Source organism: Ctenopharyngodon idella, chromosome 13 (genome assembly GCF_019924925.1).
Source record: "Ctenopharyngodon idella isolate HZGC_01 chromosome 13, HZGC01, whole genome shotgun sequence".
Classification (NCBI taxonomy): domain Eukaryota; kingdom Metazoa; phylum Chordata; class Actinopteri; order Cypriniformes; family Xenocyprididae; genus Ctenopharyngodon; species Ctenopharyngodon idella.
The window spans coordinates 31,478,661-31,498,993 of NC_067232.1; the positions used below are offsets into that span (position 1 = coordinate 31,478,661).

The window sequence follows — 20,333 nt, forward strand, 5'->3', positions numbered from 1 at the left end:
TGAGCCATCAGATTTTATCTAAAATATCTTAATTTGTGTTCTGAAGATAAAGGAAGGTCTTACGGGTGTGGAACGACATGAGGGTGAGTAAATAATGACAGAATTTTTATTTTTGGGTGAACTAACCCTTTAAGTATTTAATTCTCTGGACTTTCCAAAACTAGTATCTCTGTTTAATATATACAATATTTATGTTAGATTGAAATGTTAGATTTTTGTCCTGGCATCCAGCCTTAGTGCCTGATGTGTGAAAAGACAATGTTTGTGTGCAGATGTGCTCTCCTGCGCAGCTGCGTCAGCAGTCTGCAGAACTGTATGCAACCATTGATGAAGTCCTCGAGGACACGATCCAAAAAGTGAGCTGCTACCATAACACACTCTGATCAAAGCAGACCTAAACAATGTTCCATTTATCTACCAATTTTCATGTTTTAATCTTTTTTTTTTCTCAGCATCAATCAGACCAAGTGAACAAAGCCAGTGTGAAGTCTTTGGCAGTGGAGACGTCAAGGGTATGTAATTAAAGATTGACACTGGGAATTATCTCATTGTCATTTTGATTATCCACAACGGCATCACTTTCAGCCAAATCATAAATTATACTGCTTGTCTAGGTATCAATCAGTGTATCTTGGTCTTTGCCCAAGAATAAAACTTTGACTGAGCTACAGTATAAATTATATTTCCTCATCTATAAATAAATAAATAAAATAAAAAAGAGAATAGATTATCATATTGATTTTGTTTTTAAGAGCTACAATTTCCTGATTATTTTCAAAGAATACCTGTGTTAGCAACATGAGATGTAGAATTCAGTCATCCACTCTGACTAACATGATCAATCTTAGCCAGGAACCTTTTAGCCCCTGCCCCTGCTGTTCAAACCCAGCTTGCCATTTTGATTACATTCACTGTACTTGCTGCTGAGTTCTTTCTTAAATCATTCTTTTTTCTTTTATTCTGAATTTCTAAAGTCGCAGACGTCATCACCATCTCCAAAACTGTTGGGACGGGAAACAAGATATGTGAGTTTTTCCACTGATCTCTGCACATATTTTACACTCAGAAAAAGGCAAATCTGACAAATCATTCATTATAAAATCTCAGTTCTGGAAATATTCTTATTTTGCAGTCCTACATATTGAAATGCCATCTCAGAGCTCTTGAAACATTGCTACTGTAAGACACTTCATTTTTGCTTTAGTCTTGGTCATTTTTTTAGGTCCAATTCTACTATCCAAAATATTTTTGTATGCCAGTGAATCTTAGCACACAAGCCAATCAAGAATCCAGATTTCACAACTAGATTTTAGATCCAAGAGAGTACCAAAACTGTTTATCCCACAGAGGCATAGGAAACTAATTGGATGCATAGTCTTTGATGTCGACAAGGAAAAATATCGGAAGCATTTTCTCCCTCCTTTTAAATGTTTATAAGCCTATTCATTGTGCAATCTTAACTATGCACAATTGTATAGTTGCAGTTTTAGCTGCATTTTCCCTGCTGTTCACAACCCTGTCAGAACAGACCCGCAAGCCATTTTGGGGTCTCAACTCACCCGTCTAGAAACACTGGTAATCAAAGTAAATGTCTGTTATTCAGTCAGATCCAATCACATTATTCAACCTTTGTACTATCCATACAATATGCTATGTTAATGCATTATGTCTTTGAATATAAAGTGTACATATTACAACAACTCACATAGAAACTGGACCCTTTTTCTATTGCTAGGATCTTCGTTTACTTTTTTTATGATAAGAAGTGATTTGTATGAGACTGCAGGTATTCGGACCTTTATTGAAGTATTATTCACTTTATAATAATGGTATTTTAGATGTTGTTTACATTCTGAGAGCAGAATTTCATCTCGCTTGGATAAGATTTTCTTGTCATACACAAATTACAGGATTTGGAGACTCAGTTTGTTCCTGTTGTTCCACAGATTTTGGCAATAGAAAGATTTAATGGAATATCACAAATTCCAAAATGATTACAAGCATAGAGGGGTCCAAAGATGAATATGATATGAAATCACTTCAAATAATATTATAATAATTAAGAGCATATTGTGGAATCACATGATTTCATTCATGCCCTGAGTGTTCTTCTGCTTAATCATGAATCTATTGTCAAATGTAAAACGATGTAGAATATACACAGTTTTATATGCAGATGCATTTCATTACTGACTCTTTTATAGATGTCATGGGTAAAGCCATCTGTTTTTTCTAGGCAAGCTCTCCTTTTCAACCCTCTGTAACTACTGAACAAACACTGGTAAGCATTTGTTTTTTTATCAAATGTATTTGATCATCATATTTATTTGCATTGAAAATGTTTACTTCAGATTCTGCTACATTTCGTTGTTCAGTATGGAGTGGAGATTTTATAAAATTAACTATTTAGGGTATGGAACCTATGCACCAGAGAAACAAGTGCGTGCTGCAGTCATTTTTAGAATGTTGTGTTTGAACTTCCGTTTCTGTGTCATCACTGTCTAAGACTAATTAGCTGGTGAAGTGGACATAAAGGCTGATCAAAATGGCAGAGAGAATAAATATGGGACAATTATGCTGTGTACTAAGAGCATATATTCTTCATGAAAAAGGTGAAAGATAAAAAAAAAAAAAAAAAACATAAATTATGAACACTGTAGCTGGTTGTAAAAGGTTGTATGAGCAATATTCCTAGGTAATCACAGTGTGCTGATGTACAGCCATATCGCACGGCGACGAGTGTGATACTGAGTTTATACAACAGTTCGACGGCACGAGTGTGTAAATAAATGAGAACAACAACGCAGTGTCTTTGAAAACCCTCTTTTGTGATGAACTACTTCCTTCCCCCATGGATTCAAATTTCAAGTTGACAGTTCAAACCTCTTTTACTAATACTAAAACGTCACTTTAGAACTAGTAACGAAGGAACATTGAGTCCCTCCATTAAAAACTCATTGTAATATGTAGAGTATTATGAGAGAAAGATCGACTAAACGAGTACCTGCTTCTGATATAGCATTCATTCTTCAGGTCGATGTCCATAATATTATATCCATTATAAAAAATCAGTTTGCTGTCTGCTGAGGAAAGCGATATTTTTGTCCTTTTAAAAGTGGATTTCCCATTACAGCGCTAAAACAACTTCCTTGTTTATAACCAGTCCCTTTCAATTTGCTACTGACTCACTCATAAAGACAGTCTTTGCTGCCATCTAATGGTGTAATAATGTAACTTTCACTGAAGTCAAAATCCCAATAAATAATGGACCCTTTCTCAATACCAAATATGGCATGTTACTTATTAAAAAAAAAATATTGAACAATAATATTTAAATTAACAACAATAGCCATTAGACAATAGGAAATAAGCACAAGCAAACAGTTCAGTCAAATGTACAAAAACAGCACTCTAGTACAGGATTTAAGTTAAATATTGCCTAAATATAAAGTTATGAAACTTAATTTTCTCCTTAACCCAAATCGATTATATACCCCAAATGAATTATATCTCATGTTTAACCACTATCTAAATAAGATAGCATCAAATTCCCGAGATGAAGCTGTTCTCAGTGGGTACATGAGCGCTGAATGGCCGCTGACGTCCTGGAGCTCGCATCTGTGAAATCCTTTAAACAAATTGTAAAATGGTCGCTATGTTTATATATTTCAGGTCTAAATAACCACATTCTCCTCTAAAAAACTCATAAATTCCGTGACACAACAATGTAGTATTTGTAAAAAATATGGTGGATTTGTTCGACCGCCATGACAGTCGCCACAAGCGGAATAATACAAATGGTGAAACAGTTTCAGTGCTGATACTTAAGAATATCACATGGCTCTCAGCCAATCAGATTCGAGAACCAGAAAGATCTGTTGTGTAAAGTAATTTATGCCTACTAAATTTGTATATAAACACACAAATGCAGTAACAAAAAACATTGTCATTTACAATATTTCAACAGGAGAAAACTATAGGAAAAGCATTCCGTAAGATAAAGGATTTTCTAGGCCAAAGGAAGCAACTCTTGACTTATCTGTTTTAAAGCCAGGGTTAGTTTGAAAGCTATTCCATATCGTTGAATGTAATTCATATATTTAATTGCGAATCACTGCTAAGGCTGTGAGCAGAGAGCAGAGCACATTGCTGTTCTAGACAACACATACTAGGTGTTGGCTGTTGAAATCTTTAGCTTATTTTGTGAATTATTGATTTATTTTTTCTTGTTTATCTGTCTTAGACAAAGCCTGGAGTTATTAGACCAGTCACTGCAACATCCAGAGTTGCAGATGATAAACATGATGAAGAATTTCACCCAAATCCTTTCAAGAACCTTCAAGAGAACAAATCCAGTCGTTACCAATACAAGGTGCGTTTCTCTGAAGAGTCATGAGCAGTGAACAAAAACTCAACATCAAACTAACAGCATATGTTATCACATGCAGAATGAATGTAGGAAGAAATCTTTCATGTTAGTGGTGTAACAGTACATGTATTCGTCCCGAACCGTCACAGTTCGGTGCATACAGTCAGACGACGAATACAGTCAGTCACAGTTGATCCACACTCCAATCCAGAAGGGGGTGTGCGCGGTAATGCAACACTGTTTGCTAACCACCACAACAGGAAAAAGCACAGAAGAAGAGAAAATCTATGCACCAACCCAAAACAAGAGTTCAGATGGCACGCAAAAGCTTGCTAGGTGCCCATGACACTGAGTTTCGATTAACTTTTGTGACACACCACAAACTTCACGGAAAGGAAATTGCAGAAAGCAGCATCCTGTTTTTTTTTTCTTCTTTATTTTACAAAAGCACAATGTTTTGTTTTTATTGTGAATCCCTTTACAAGCCTTTACAATTTTGGAGTATTTAGATGGAGTATTTTAAGCTGTTTCTGCTGTTATAATGAGACAAAATCTTTTGGCATTGTGTTGATTTGTGTGGTGGAAGTCTCACGACTACAGTCCAGTGATGAAATATGTGTGTCCTGGAAATGAAGCAGGTGTCGCTTCACTCACTGTCTCCTCGTGGAAGTAGGTGAAGTAGGCTCTTTTTCTCTTTCGCGCTCATCTTTCCGTGATTTCTTGAAAAAGAGTAATGCTGAACTTTGTGCATCCGTCATTGTCACTGCATGTTAATGAACTCTCATGTGCAAAGAAAATGACAGTAGGCTACAAACAACATGTTAATCAAACCTGTTTATGGGCCTCTAACTGTAAGTATGTTTTATTGTTTATAAAGTTATATAGTTTCTGGGACGTAAACAAAGACCAACGCGGTTTGGCTTCTCTAGTCAGTTAGCTAAATTCTATTGGTGTTTCTATTATCAGTGTACAGCATTGTTCATGTTATGATTTAAGCAATACCTTTACAAAAATGCTACTACTCAGTCATATATTCAGCTACAGTAAAGCTTTAATCAGGATAACACCGTATATTGAAAGCTAACAAACAGCAGTAACATTTACAAGTGACAGCATAACTAAACACTTTGACACAAATATAAACGGAAATATTTACCATTCATAAACGTCCATTAAAAGCTGTGCTTGCAGAGGTTCTGCTTGACCCTCTTCATCATTACTGCTATCTGGGTCTGATTCGGGCTCAATTTGGTACGGCAATATTGACGGCATTACTTACATTTCCACCGAAAGCATGCAACTATTGCCTGTAATGGTAAGGGGCGTGACGTTTCCGGACAACGTGAATCGTGACAATGTGTTCCAGACAGCAAATCAAAGTACACAGGGCCAGCTAACCAATCTGAGCCCATTGCGTATTTCTGAGGGAGGGGCTTCATAGATCCAGGAACTCAATAGAGCGTTTTTAGGAGAAGGGAAACAGCAGTGTAGAATAAAGGTAAAATATATGAAAAATACAGCATTTTTTTTTTTTTTTTAAACGAAGCATCAAGACATGTTAACGTCCCATAAACACCATCAAGCCTAGAAAAAAAAAAACAGTGAACCACCCCTTTAAATGATTAAAACAAATTACAGTGGAACAAACTGTAATTTGCACAAAACGTCTGTTCATAATAAATGAAAAGATACCCAGCTAGGGTTTTGTTGCTTTTTCTTGTTGTACCGAACTCTTATTGAACCGTGACTTCTTTGTACCGTTACAACCCCAGCATAAGGTGTGGAATTCATAACGAGCAGATGTACAAAAAAGGAGGTATATATGCAACATACAGTATGTAATGCATAGGCATGCCACATGAAAGGGGTCATTATAGATTTTTAGAAAATCATCTAGATTTTTTAAATGCATGTGCTATAAAGCCTACAAATAACATTAAGTGCAATAATAAAAGAAAACAATTTTTTTGTTCATCTGTCCTCTTACTGTCCTTTTTGAATAGGTTAAATTTCATCTTTTTGTCCCAGTAGATCCATGTGATTCATTCTGCATTAAAATGAAAGCTAATTTATGTTACAGTATTCTGTTCTATAGACAAAACTGACCTGCACCTGTTGTTACTGTCATTTATTTTCACACACTGTCTGTACTATTTTAGCATCAAATTTACTAAAGGAATTATGCAATTTAGGCTCGGCAGTTTGAATGCAACCACAAAATGTGTGCTGAACACAATATGCACAATGCAGTTTCAGATTCCTTCCTCCGCTAGATGGAGGAGGACGCAGCATCTGACAATCTGACATGCTTTTCAAGGCTGTGGAACCGGTATGGTCAGGAAGGGAAAGCCCTACCTAGTTTTGCATGCTTAAAATATATGTTAGTAATTATTATTGCACTTTTTTTTTTCAACTTTATTTTTTCTTGATGTGGTTAGATTCTTGTCCTGTCACAGCGCATGAATCTAACCTCAAATGATATATGTGCAGTACTGTAGGCTATGCTGTAAATGTCTGTGAATATGGCAGTGAATCGACCAGCATCAAGCTTTAAAAAAAAATAAATTAATAAATGCACAAGTATCACAGAATGAACCCATGTGACACGTGTCGTATATTCCAAGTGATGAGAGGGTTTGGTGAAAAATGAAAATTTATTTTATTATTTAATGAAAATCCTGACCTTGGCTCTTGGTCTTCTGTGCTCGACTGTGCGTTCCTATTAGCGCCGCAGTTCACTCCGACTCACCCAGAAATAACACACAAGTTGTGAGAAATTAAGATGGATAAAAACACAACATGAAATACAATCCATCTACTTTCCTCTCTGAGATGTCACAACAAGACATCTTCACATTCAAATCTCTCAACTGTCATTCTGACTGTGAAGAACATACATGGATACTCTTTTGGGATTTTTTTTTTTTTTTTTTTTCATCTTGTTTTCTCACAACTTGTGTGTTTTTCTGGGTGCTAATAGAGTCTCACGAAGGTGCAGTCGAGCACAGAAGATCAACAGCAAGGTCAGGATTTTCATTAAATAATACATTAAATGTCAGTTTTTTTTTTTCTTTTTTCACCAAAGCACATCATATACCCGCAGAACACATGGGATATATGACACGTGTCACATGGTATCATTCTGTGATACTTTTGTGTCTTTTTTTAAAAAAGCTTGATGCTGGTCGCTATTCACTGCCATTATATGGACCATTATATGCCATTATATATCATTTTAGGGTGAACCTATCCTTAAATCTTTTTTAAAACGAAATTCCGTTTATCGCCTGATTCCCTTCGCCAGTAATAGTTCATGTGCAATACCACACACAAAAGTGGCACAGACGTTCAGTGAATTTTTCCAATTGTTTTGACATTTACAGTCTATCTATCTGTCTGTCTGTCTAAATACAATGTCCAGCCCTTCCATTATGTGTTGGGGTTTTATATCAAGGAACAAGCAAATCAAAGGGTCAACATTTCATATGTAGCCTACTTCAGAAGGAATTTAAAATGTGCCCCTGGAAACGATTCTTCAGAGTAGCTGCAGCATGTCCTGCTGGGTTTGACTCATTTCCAGCGGGATCAGGAAGTGCACGCATCACTAGAACCCAATGTCATGAGCAATCCCCCACATATATAAAACCCTCAAGATAAGATCACACTGATGATAGACCCAACATATTGCTGTTATATTGACACAAAAACTGGCATACATGTTTTTTAAATAATATTTTTCAAATGAATTACTCTTTTCATCTGACATCCCATTCGAGTGAGGTGACTTTGATCGTGCACTCAAATTATTTTTCCATTTACAAATTAAATCTTACTGGTGTTGAAAACTAAGTACTTTTTCAATATAAAGAAATAATTGTGGTGGGTAATATAGTACTTAAATTGCTTCTGAAGGATTTGGTAACACTTGAGTCATTATTAGTGGGTTACTATCTTTACTTTAGAATAAAGGAATATTTCCTGATCATAAATGTAGAAGTGTGGTTAAAATCAGTCTCACTAAAACACACACTGTTTAGGTAGTGACATGAAAATGCAGGACACATTTTTTTTTTTTTTTTTTTGTACATAAAGTTTCATGATTTAAAAATAAAATATAAAATAAATATATTTTTTGTTCACTTTTTAAAAAAATCAAAAATATTTTTAAAAACAACAATGGAAAAAATTCCAATAATTATTTCAAAATCATTTTCACAGGTTGAAATTTAGGGGTTAGGGTTCGGGACAGCCACCTCCCAATTGAAAGTACCCAATAAATGATAATTATATATATATATATATATATATATATATATATATATACTAATCTTACTGATATTTTAAATATTATTGTGGGACTCAATAGATAATAGAAGGATCTTAGTAAACATCTAAAATTTGAATACTTAAATGCTTTTTAAATGTGTTTTTTTTTTTTTTTTTGGTTGTGGGACAGCAGTTTACACCAATTCTGTAGAATGGCCCATATACACTTTTATACAGACAGATAAAAAACTAATTAAGATAAAGTCTGGGTGGAGAGACAAGCCAAAAGAAATTCTGGAAAATGTAAAATGTCAATGTCCTTTTTAAAATTATGGGGAAAATATTAAAGAGAATAGAAGGATCTTGATACTATATGCCAAAATGCAATGGAATATTTCCATTGCATTTATTTCACAAGAAAATTAAATTAGTAAAATTTATCTTCACTCTAAAAAATGCTGGGTTAAATATGGACAAACCCAGGGATTGGGTTGTTTTCACCCAGCTATTTTTTTTCAACCAATTTTGGATTTTTTTTTTTTTTAGCCAGCAATATATTAATATAGTAAAAGGCATGTTTTTGCTCACCCCCAAATAGGGGCAAATTTGTGGGGTATTTTAAGCTGAAACTTGACCAGACCAGAGACTTATATTAAATCTTGTGAAAGAGGGCATTAACCCAACCTGCTGGGTTTGTCCATATTTAACCCAACTTGGGTTGTTTTTAATCCAGCATTTTTTAGAGTGTTGGGTGGAATTATTTAGAACTGTTTCTAATAATTATGAATTCCTTTAAAAGGATGTTGTAACACTTGAGTCATTAACATCCAAAACCTTACAAAAACAAAACGTTTACAATGATTTCACCATTAGTTTTCATATTCATATGTTTTTCACTTTAGAATACTGATCCAAATAATTAAAAAGAAAGGATTTGGTAATGTTTGAGTTATTACTAGTAGGTTACCATGATCTTTACTTTAGAATTAGTTCTACATTGTGCATTATTCACATTAATTGTGAACCTGTATATAGTAGTTCTTAGTAGTTCTCTGGGAGGCATGAAAATATTAATAGTTACTGATTAGCTAATAGTGAACGACCACATTCAACTGAGAGCTATTACTTACTAATTAATTGCTCAGCGCTTCTTGTTAGTTAATAGTAGTTACTAGAATGTTAATACTGTGTTACTCATGTGTAGTTATTCATTAATGATGGAACAGTACTCTAAAGTGTTACCAGATTAATAAGCACTAAGCACTCTGTACTTCCTCTATTAATTACATTTTTAGAGTAACTTACCCTACACTGTTAGTGACATACATTAAGTTACATTTTGGCTTATGTCTAAAGAAAATCTATTGATTAAGTTTGATATGGTCTTTATAATAAATAATCTTTTTACTTTGTATGAATGTTGTTGTTTTTGATTAATGTTAAATCAAAATGTAAGGTTTGAACCAAACCATAACTATATTTGGAGAAAAAACTAATAACATTGGCTGTAACAAATTTGGTCCAAAGTATTTTTTTCTTCAGTGTGAGACTCCCTCAGTGTCCGCCATGCACCCTTGATGCATACTTGTAATTTTTGATTTTCTATGATTGTTCACCCCTTATTTTCCTTTGGCATAGAATCATGTGATGAGACAGCGGTGATGATCAAACAAAAAAATCACGGAAAATTTTAGCTCTTGCGTACGTCGCCTCTCCCATATGCAAGCTTTTAGAAGCTATCTATGGTTGAGGATGCCAGTGTCTTGACACCTTAAACACTGTATTTATCTCTTAACAGGCTTTTTATACAATCGCAGGCGGTAAAAGTCATCAGGATTTGTCACAAAATTATTGTGTTTGAAGAGGATTACAGATAAACAAGAGATACATTTATTTGACTCTCTGACGGGTGAATGTCTTCAGACTCTCCTTCATCATGACATTTAAAAACCACTTCAGGTGTGTTTGACATTCACGCCTCATTTCATTTCCACTGAAAAGGGGTATGTATACCTGTTGTCATATTTCCTAATAATAATTCTTTTGTGAAATCCAAAAGTAGGATGCACTAAATGACTCTTTCAGTGGAATTCTTGTTGCCTACACATTTCATGTAGAATGATTTAAAATAATTCCACCCAAGGTAAAATTTAGTAATTTCATTTTCTTGTGAAATAAATGCATTTCGATTTTCTATTCTATTGCATTGTGGCATATAGTATTAAGATCCTTCAATTATCTTTAATATGTTTCACCCTAATTTTAAAAAGGGTTGAAATTTTACATTTTCCAGAATTTCTTTTGGCTTGTCTCTCCACCCAGACTTTATCTTAATTAATTTTTTATCTGTCTGTATAAAAGTGTATATGGGCCATTCTACAGAATTGGTGTAAACTGCTGTCCCACAACCAAAAACACATTTAAAAGCATTTAAGTATTCAAATCTTAGATGTTTACTAAGATCCTTCTATTATCTATTAAATCCCACAATAATATTTAAAATATCAGTAAGATTAATATATATGAAATCATCATTTATTGGGTACTTTCAATTGGGAGGTGGCTGTCCTGAACCCTAACCCCTAAATTTCAACTTGTGAAAATGATATTGAAATATTTTTTTGCATTTTTTTCCACTGTTGTTTTTAAAAATATTTTTGATTTTTTTTTTTTTTTTTTTTTTAAAGTGAACTTATTTTATATTTTATTTTTAAATCATGAAACTTTATGTAAAAGTCCATTGTCTGAGACTGATTTTAACCACACTTCTACATTTTTGATCAGGAAATATTCCTGATTATTTTGGTAGAGAAAAAAGGGAACACATAATTATTTATTTGGGGGAAATAAACAAAATTATTAGTGCAGTTATGCAAATCATACGTATTTTAGTATGGTTTAGTATGTGAGTTAAAACTGTGTATTGTGATGTGGTCACTACCAACATTACTGTCACTACTGAAAATGTGCAGTCACAACTGAAACATGGGATATTTTATCAAAAATAAAGGATATTGAATTATCAACTAAGATGTTATTATAGTGTTTGGTTCAATGTATATTCAAACTAATGAATCCTTCACTTTGAAATCAGTATGATAAAATGTATGACTTTTACAAAGAAAGATTAATTCAAAATACAACAAATCTCATAAATTACCCTTGAAATATTGTTAAAATTGTAATTGTTATTGATTTACCTGTGAAAACTTTTTTTAAAAAATAGCAAAAAATATTTCCAAGGTAGATGTAAACAAAATCTTAATAGATCAATGTAACCCTTCTTATTAAATTATTTATTATTGTGTTTCGGTAGTGACAAATTTGGGGAGAGGAAAAATATTCCAAAACTTTCTGAAAATATAATATGAGAATTAACTGCACAACTACTAGAAATGTGTACCTTGGATATTATACAATTTGCATACATACAAAATTTGTGGAAAAAGACATTTTTTCCAAGACGTTTCCAACTCTGACTTTGAACCAATTCTATAGAATGACCCATATAGGAAATGCTCAGTTTTGTCAGTAATCTACAGTAGTGGCCAAAATTGATGCTCAGAGGGAATGTTTGTTTTTAACGACCATTCAAGTTTGATTAAACAATCAAAATATGAGGGAAAACCATTAAACTTGGTTAAGGTATTTATCTGACAAAATTTTTTTGGCAAAAAAGGCACAGCATATATTGACTACAGCATTACAGTTATTAATATTTGGTTGATTCTTTTGTTCTCTTGTTTTTGCATGTGTTCATAATTTCTTTGTACGACAGCCAAGCCAAAAATTACGGCATGCTTCATTTGCGTTATAAAACAATTGACTCCAAGAACAACTGTGCATTATGCTTACAAAATCTTTAACACATTTTGAATGATATTTGACTAAAGGACAAGATGTAAATTTTCCTAGGCTGGACATCCCGTTTGTCCACTACTGTATTTAAACTTGTTTTAAAAGTCCTCATCCTCAATAATCCTGACCTACTGGAAAAGAAAATTCATGAAAATGCAGGGGTCCAAAGGTAAAGATGATTGAGAAGTATAAGTGAGATGTTCTGTTAACACATTCACAGTCAGGACAGATGGGGTTTGTCTGTCAGACAGCGTCCAGATCTTGAGAGTCTGTCATTAATTTAAAACCTGCAGCTCTGTCAGTACTGTGGCGGAAAAATATGCAATGAGTTTGAATGGTTGAAAAGGCGCCTGTCTTGTAAATAACCTCAACAGGTACCACTGATGTAATGAGTGTGTTTAAATCTAGTGTAAATATCCTTAAATTAACCCTTTTCTCCTTAAAAGAATAATTCATCCATAAAAAATTGCAATGAACTTCTGCATTATAACTTTCAAATGTCACATTTTGTGGACACTGTCTGTACATTACCGCCATAAAGTATTTGTGAACTAATCTTATAAGAGCACATTATGTATAAAGAACTTGTGACGTTTGGGCTACAAAGATAAATAACATTAATGGGCTCTCGCCGTCATACAGTATTTTGTGGAGCAGAGCAGAATGGCTTTCATCCAAAGGAAACTCCAAGGCTTTTCTTGGCAGAGTCATTTATTTTGCATACAGCTTATCAACATTCAATTTTTCACTTCCTATATGCCAAGGAGGTCTGCTTTATTCTCTAGAAAATAAATCACCTTGACAAAGCAAGCCTGCTGCATCATTAAATTTGTAAATGAGTTTATAAAAGCTGTTTGCTTATGTATTCAAGCTGTCAATGTGGCAACATAACTAGACAAGCTATGAGCGCAGTAATGCCTGTGGTGTTGACCGCTGTTAAACTAAGCATATAGCTGTACTTCATTTACATAGATAGACTGACATTTGCAAATGAATAACAGCAGTCATGAGTTTGCTTGTGTGCTTTTCAGCATTTCTCCAATAGCTGACATTGTTACCTTAAGGAATTATTCCTGTCTGATCAGGTTGATGCAGACATATGAAATGATCTTTTTGACTTAAAAATAAATACAAATGATTTCTGAAGGGTCATGTGACACTGAAGAGTAGAGTATTGATCACTTTAGATCAAAATAAATTACATTTTCAAATATATTCAAATAAAAAAAGTTATTTTCAAATGTAATAATATTTCACAATATTACCGTTTTTACTGTATTTTGATCAAATAAAAACAGCCTTGGTGAGCAAAGACACTTTCAATTTTTTTTTTTTAACTATTCCAAACTTGTGACCCCCAGTCTATATAAATAAAGATATTTGACAAACAGAAATGGAATTATGAGTCCCTTAACAAAGGGGGGCTATATAAATTATTATGAATACAAAAATACATAGCATTTTTATACATTTATATATCTCTTTTCTCAGCACTCAAAGCGCTTTATATATGGAATCTACTCAACCACCAACAACGACACCTCAGACTGTCAGACGGCAAATACACATTGTTTTATTAATTATAATTCACATGCATTTTGTTTTGTTGACCACAGTACTATTGATGATAATTTTTGAGAGGTGCACTTTTGATTCATTTTGAAAAAGGGAAGGGTTTGAGACCCCAGGGGGGAAATTGATATAAAGTACAATTACTGTCACAACCTACTCCAGTAGCAGGGTTAGGTTTAACAGTGGTTGGAGAAATCAATTTTACATCAGTTTTAAAGTTTACATTTTACATGAAGCACAAACATAACATATCTATATGGTAAATGGGAAATTAAATAAAAAGAATAATTAAGATTATCAGTGACATTTGACACAATCATATTTTTGCTTTTTCAAAGCTGTTTTCATCTCTAAAGCATTGTAAATGATGTCTTGATGTTTCAAGTCTTTATGGTTATATTTATGTGCTCACAAAGCTGTCATTATAGCACAGACAGGGAAATCAATATGTAATTGTAATTGTGTCATGAAAAGCTCTCAATATCAGAGCCCCATTTGACCAAGAGGAGCTCAACTCCCCGTATGGTTCTGTAGTTGAGATGTGATCTCATTATACCTAATTGATGGCTTGGATGACATGTGACAAGAGAGAGTATAATAAACAGCAGGTAAATTGGTAGCTGTAATGAATGATAAGATGCAGAGGTAAGGGTAAGAGTGATTTATAGCCCATCAGATTGCTGAAAAGTCCATTTAGACAATGCCTACTGACTTGAAGTAAGTGGAGAATGTTCAAAAATAACTGGTGAATATTATATTAGAAAACTGAATTTGACAGAGAACTTATGCATAATGTATCTACATGTATAAGATCAGCAAAGTAGCTCATAGCCTCCCACAAAGGGTTTTATTCTATCTAACAGAGAACACGGATCCAGACCTGCCTAAAACGCCTCGATCGAAGTCCAGGTATTACTTCTGCATTGTGCTAATATTTCACCATGTGTCCCAAAGGCATATGCAAAGACAGAAGGTGAAGTTTCAGTGAATTGTAGTGTTGTCGCAGTGTGGTGGTGTTCTGATGTTGGTTCTGATCAATCTGCTTGATCATCCGAATCTTGCCTCATTGCAGCCTGGTCTCATTGTTAATACGTAGGTATTAATACGTAACTTTCAAAGACACAAAACGTACATTTTTGTACGTTTAGAAAGGTGCTAAAACGTACAATATTGACGTAATTATGGCACTAAAACGTAAAAATACTTACGTTTTTACAGCGAAAAAACGTAAAATATTTACGAATCTTATCATGTCTTAAAGATATATGTATAATTTCCCTTTTATCGTTTTGTAGATAAATGTAAGATCCCTAAACCCCATCCCGAACCTAAACCTACCCATTTTATACAGAATGTTAAAAGAATAAAACATAATGGGCAGAAATGTGTAGGAAAATTACAATTTTAGTAAAAATATAACATTAAAACGATATTTTGAGCCACTAATCCTACACCTACCCCTAAACCTACCCATAACCATTTCTTTAAACTACCTACTAATATAAATAAAAGAATGACAGACAAACAAGCGTAATCACAATAATTTTTTTTTTTTTTGCGAAAATGTCAAAAGTGGTACCAAAAGTAGTTCAAATGATGATGAGTTCCAGTCACAGTCCTCTCTGGTGGTAATAGTTTTTTATAGGGTACAGAGCAGAATTTAACTTATTAATCCATGAAAATATGATGAATCCGGCTTCTCTCCGTGAAGGCGCGACACTCATTTCAAATGTCAATCCACTGAAACACGGCATGTCGTAATCTGTGACGAAGGTGAGAACCAATGAGCGTTCGATATCAGTGCCGTAAACCATGTCGTAACACTTCTCGATGGTGGCGCTACTTTCAAATTTGAATCATAACGAGCGCGAGCTTTGACTGTGACGGTCGCTGTTGCTGAGAATCAAAATGAAGATCGATGGATAAAGGGCTGAATTTGGATCTGTTCCTTACAAACATATGGATTCTAAAGATTGGGAGTACAGCGAACAAATAAAGTTGATGTGATTTGTGAATTTATGTTGTGTTTTGGTGTATCTCATGGTTGTATTGTCAGTCACTGCATAGGAGAAAACGCCTTCTGTGTCGCACAGCAAACAAACTAAATATACAAAATGGTTAAACAATTACAGAAAATGTATTCATAAGGTTTTAAATTGTAGTCTTGTTTAACATTATGCAATCCTCCGAAACACAAGTCACGAACAAATGTTATTTCATATTAAGTAGATGAGTAAACTGCTTTCAATAAATTCGACTAAAAACATTAAATCATTAAAGCCACGATTTTAATATTAATAGGCCTACATGGGAATTCATATACATTCACACTTTACGTTACATGATTTACGTTTTTATTGCTGTTAATACGTAAGTATTTTTACGTTTTAGTCCTTTAAATACGTCAATGTTGTACGTTTTTGTGTGTATGAAAACGTAAGTAAATGTACGTGTGGTAGAACCACAATTTACGTAAAAATACACACGTATTTTCATGAGATCACGTTGCTCATTGTCATGTAATAGAAATATTTTCCCTTTATTTATATGTCCAGATCCTTCATTATCCATCACTGGACAGCGTTTAATAGGGTTCGGATGAATCTGGTGGCCCTTGGTGGCGGTTGATATTTGCAGGCCACTAGAGAGCGAGATATTGAGTGCTTAGCTTCTCTCAAGATCTTTCTGTAGCTGATTAAGTGTTTGTGGATTGGCTTAGCATGAGCGATGAGAGCCGTGCTCAGTGTCACCCTCCATCCTGACTGAGGTATCTTTCTTTTCAAAGAATTAGAGGGAAACTCTTTCTGTGCGTGCATGTTTCTTCTGTTTTCTCCTTGAATCTTTCAGAAAGAGTATTATGTATTGTCTTGCTGCTATTTTTTCTATCACCTTTATTACAGAAGAATATAGAGAGGTGACAGAAAATGATTTAAACTTACATCATCCACAACACTAACAAAACAGCATAATGGTAATAGCATGTTTTTTTTTAAACATATTGATAGTATCATGGTAGTCTTTGATGTAAATACCATTGTATAAGAATATTGTAATCAATTAGGGCTTTCTGCGCCTAACCTTGGGTTATCATTGTTCTAAACCCTGCTTTTAACCCAGCTTGTAATTTAGAAGTGGGGTTAGCACTGCATTTTACCCGGGTCTATGGAACCTTTGTGAGGTTAACCTTGCATTGCAGTGCCAAATATGTGCAGTGTGAAACGATGTGGTGTTAGAATGTTACAGCTTGATGCTTAGCAACCAACAGCCAATCGCATGCCTTATATCCACGTGCTTTGGAACGTATTGTATAAACAATAGGCTATGTTTCAATGTTTGAGAGGAAAAATGTCAAATGGTGAAGAAAATGTGACAATTGGAGTGAAGAAGAAACCTTTTCATTCTTAGTCGGAAAAGTCCATTTAGGATTAATTTGATAGCACAGTTGGTAATATATATATAATATGAGGATGCACAATGCTAGAGCCTTTATGTAAACAGGCTGTGTGTGGTGTTCAATTACACTGACACCGCAAATATGCAAAAAAGAATGTTAACCCGGGATTTAGGAATGCACAGTGTGAAATTTCAGCCTATGAATACTCAGGATTAATTGTTAACACCGAGGAAATTATGAGCAATGTGAAACGTGAAGCAAGATAACTTATCGTTTACTGTTGTAACCCTTGTTCCCTGTTTGAGGGAATGGAGATGTTATGTCGACTGACATTAGGGATCTCACTTGGGAGCCCCAATCACCAAAAGGGATGATAAGGGATGGAGCTACTACAGACTCAGCCTCAGACGTCACGCCCACAGACCATTGGCTGAATGTCTGATGCATATGGCACACTTAACTGAAAACACTTCAGGATATTCGAAGTCATCATCGTTGGTTGAATGAATTCTGGTTGGTTGAATTCTACAGGATGTCCGGGAGACATGTGTTGTGTTCTTTAACGGTCCGCCTGGAAACAAATGCTGTTGCCAAACCCCCTCGTGGAAGAAGAACGCCATTGTGTTTACAACTGTGACAACGAGCGCTTTCCAGGATAAACTAAATACTGGGCTTTCAAAAGTATGTGAAGTTCGCGGCTCCATTGTTGCAGTAAACTTGCACAACATTCTTGAATGAATAATTTATTAGATGCACGCCGGTCTGTTATTGTAGGGACATTGACTTTACATTTTCATGCCCCTAAACATGATGTGAAACAAAACGAACTGTGATTGGTTGCATTACATGTCAATCAAACGTCCTCTTGGGTGGTTCTTGGCCAGTGAAAGCTGCGCTAGAGTCCAGACCTTCTGCCATTAGTCTGAATGTCTGGCTACCCAAGACTACTACAGATGCAGAGACGGGGCAGAGCAAGATCTGCCAAGGGAAAGACATAGGTTTAATGACAAGGACACCGTATCGTGGAAGAATACACATATGGGATCACTAGGAGGGAATCACTACATATGGGGCATCTAGCTCAGTAAAGGGCCTGACCAACCGGGCATGCACTTTAAGTACTGGGCCTGGCGTTGGACTCCTCCGCCAAATCTGACTGCCGGAGCATCCTGGAGAATACTCTAATCCAGGGTTTGCCTGCTGGGGAACTCTCATGGAGAGCACAGTGGGCGCTCATATCCCCCCCCCAGAAGAGAATGGCGCTGCAAGCGAGACACAGAGCCAGTCTTGCCGCACTTTACTTGTTTTTACCCAACACATGGGAAACCGGCTCCACCCAGACATTATAGAATCTTGCAAAGGTATTAGGTGTCACCCAGCCTGCAGTCCTGAAGATCAGGTTGTGTTTTCCTAGTGACCTACAGTCCACTGCAATGTAATGTGCAGCGATGGCAGCACCAAGAAAGGAAGAAAGGAAAGCACAGAACTGATCGGGCATCTCCGGGGATCTACCCAGCTAGAAGGGCACCACTCAGTGAACAGATTCCACTTCACAGCATAAGCTCACCCAGTAGAGGGAACTCTGGCTTGGGAGGTAGGCCACTTAAGTCCTCCACGTCCCATCCAGAAGCCACACGTGGAGGATCGAGAGGTCCGGACGCGGGTGCCATATGGTGCCCCTGTCAAGGGTGTGGGTGAAGGGATGAAGCGAGGACACAATCGCAGAGTAGAATGGGCTTTTATTAATAAAAAATGAAACAAAAACCAAACAAAAACTACCCCAAGGGGGGAAACAAGACTAGACTTGACTTGACTTCTTGACTTGACTTGAGGGAAACACACACATGAGAGAATAGACGAAGATCCAGCACAGGACTGCAAACACAAGGAGAATAAATAGGGTAGCAAACAAGGCAGGTAATGTGGGAGGGCAGGTGGTGCAAATGAACCAATAATCAGGTAATAAGATGGGTGGGGTCAAGACAATAGACATGAGAGCACATGGCACAAGGAAACACATAACAAGCCATGTGCTCACACCAAACATGACAAACACGAGCACATGGCCAGTGAAAACAATCGAGACATGAACACACAACTATGAGAAACTCATAAGCTGCGTGTTCACACAAAACACGACATGAAAGCACGCGGCAGGTGTAAACAAACCGGGTGCTACATAGAACACAATGACACAAGAGCACCTGGCCAATAAGAACAACCAGGCACTCAGAAAACACACGAGACAAGAGCGCACAGCGAGTGAGAGTACACACAACCCGTGTGCTCACAATAAAGACAGAACAAGGAGTGCGAGCGTCCGAACCCAGACACGAAACCGAAACTGAACCAGACATGAGTGCCGGGATCCGAACACCACATGCCCAACATGAAACAAGATACACAGACAAGAGAGCACACAGCTCAAGAACTCGAGAACGTACGCTCACACAAAAACAGGACAAAACGAGAGTGTCAGAGCTCTGTCACAAAACCAAGAAATAAACTAGACAGAAGTGACAGAACCCTGACACTCATGTCCCTGAGAAAGAAAGTCTTTCCTCAGGGCAATGCGCCAGGGAGTGGTTGTCGCAAGGAGCATCAGGTCCGCGAGCAAGGTCCGGGTGGGCCAGTAAGGTGCAACCATCAAGACCTGCTCCATGTCCTGCCTAATTTTGCACAGTGTCTGTGCAAGCAGGCTCACTGGTGGAAACGCATATTTGCATAGGCCCCAGGGCCAGCTGTGTGGCAGCTCGTCTGACCCGAGGGGTGCCTTGGTCGGGGATTAAAAGAGCGGGCAATGGGAGGATTCCTGGGAAGCAAACAAGTCTACCTGGGTGTCCCCGAATCAACTCCAAATCAGCTGGACCACCT

At 36.0% G+C, this 20,333-nt stretch overlaps 1 protein-coding gene across 4 annotated transcripts in view; it reads left to right on the forward strand.

Moving 5' to 3' along the window:
• mlip (muscular LMNA-interacting protein) overlaps positions 1-20,333 on the forward strand; it is a 57,446-nt gene that overhangs the window by 32,906 nt on the left and 4,207 nt on the right. For 3 of the 4 annotated variants that reach the window (XM_051916878.1, XM_051916880.1, XM_051916881.1), the window contains 5 exons: positions 273-356; positions 453-512; positions 975-1,025; positions 2,237-2,281; positions 4,244-4,372. In XM_051916878.1, coding sequence (XP_051772838.1) covers positions 273-356; positions 453-512; positions 975-1,025; positions 2,237-2,281; positions 4,244-4,372 — 369 coding nt within the window. Of the gene's footprint in view, positions 1-272; positions 357-452; positions 513-974; positions 1,026-2,236; positions 2,282-4,243; positions 6,442-20,333 lie in introns of those variants that run through there. The other variant, XM_051916879.1, reaches the window with a different exon arrangement.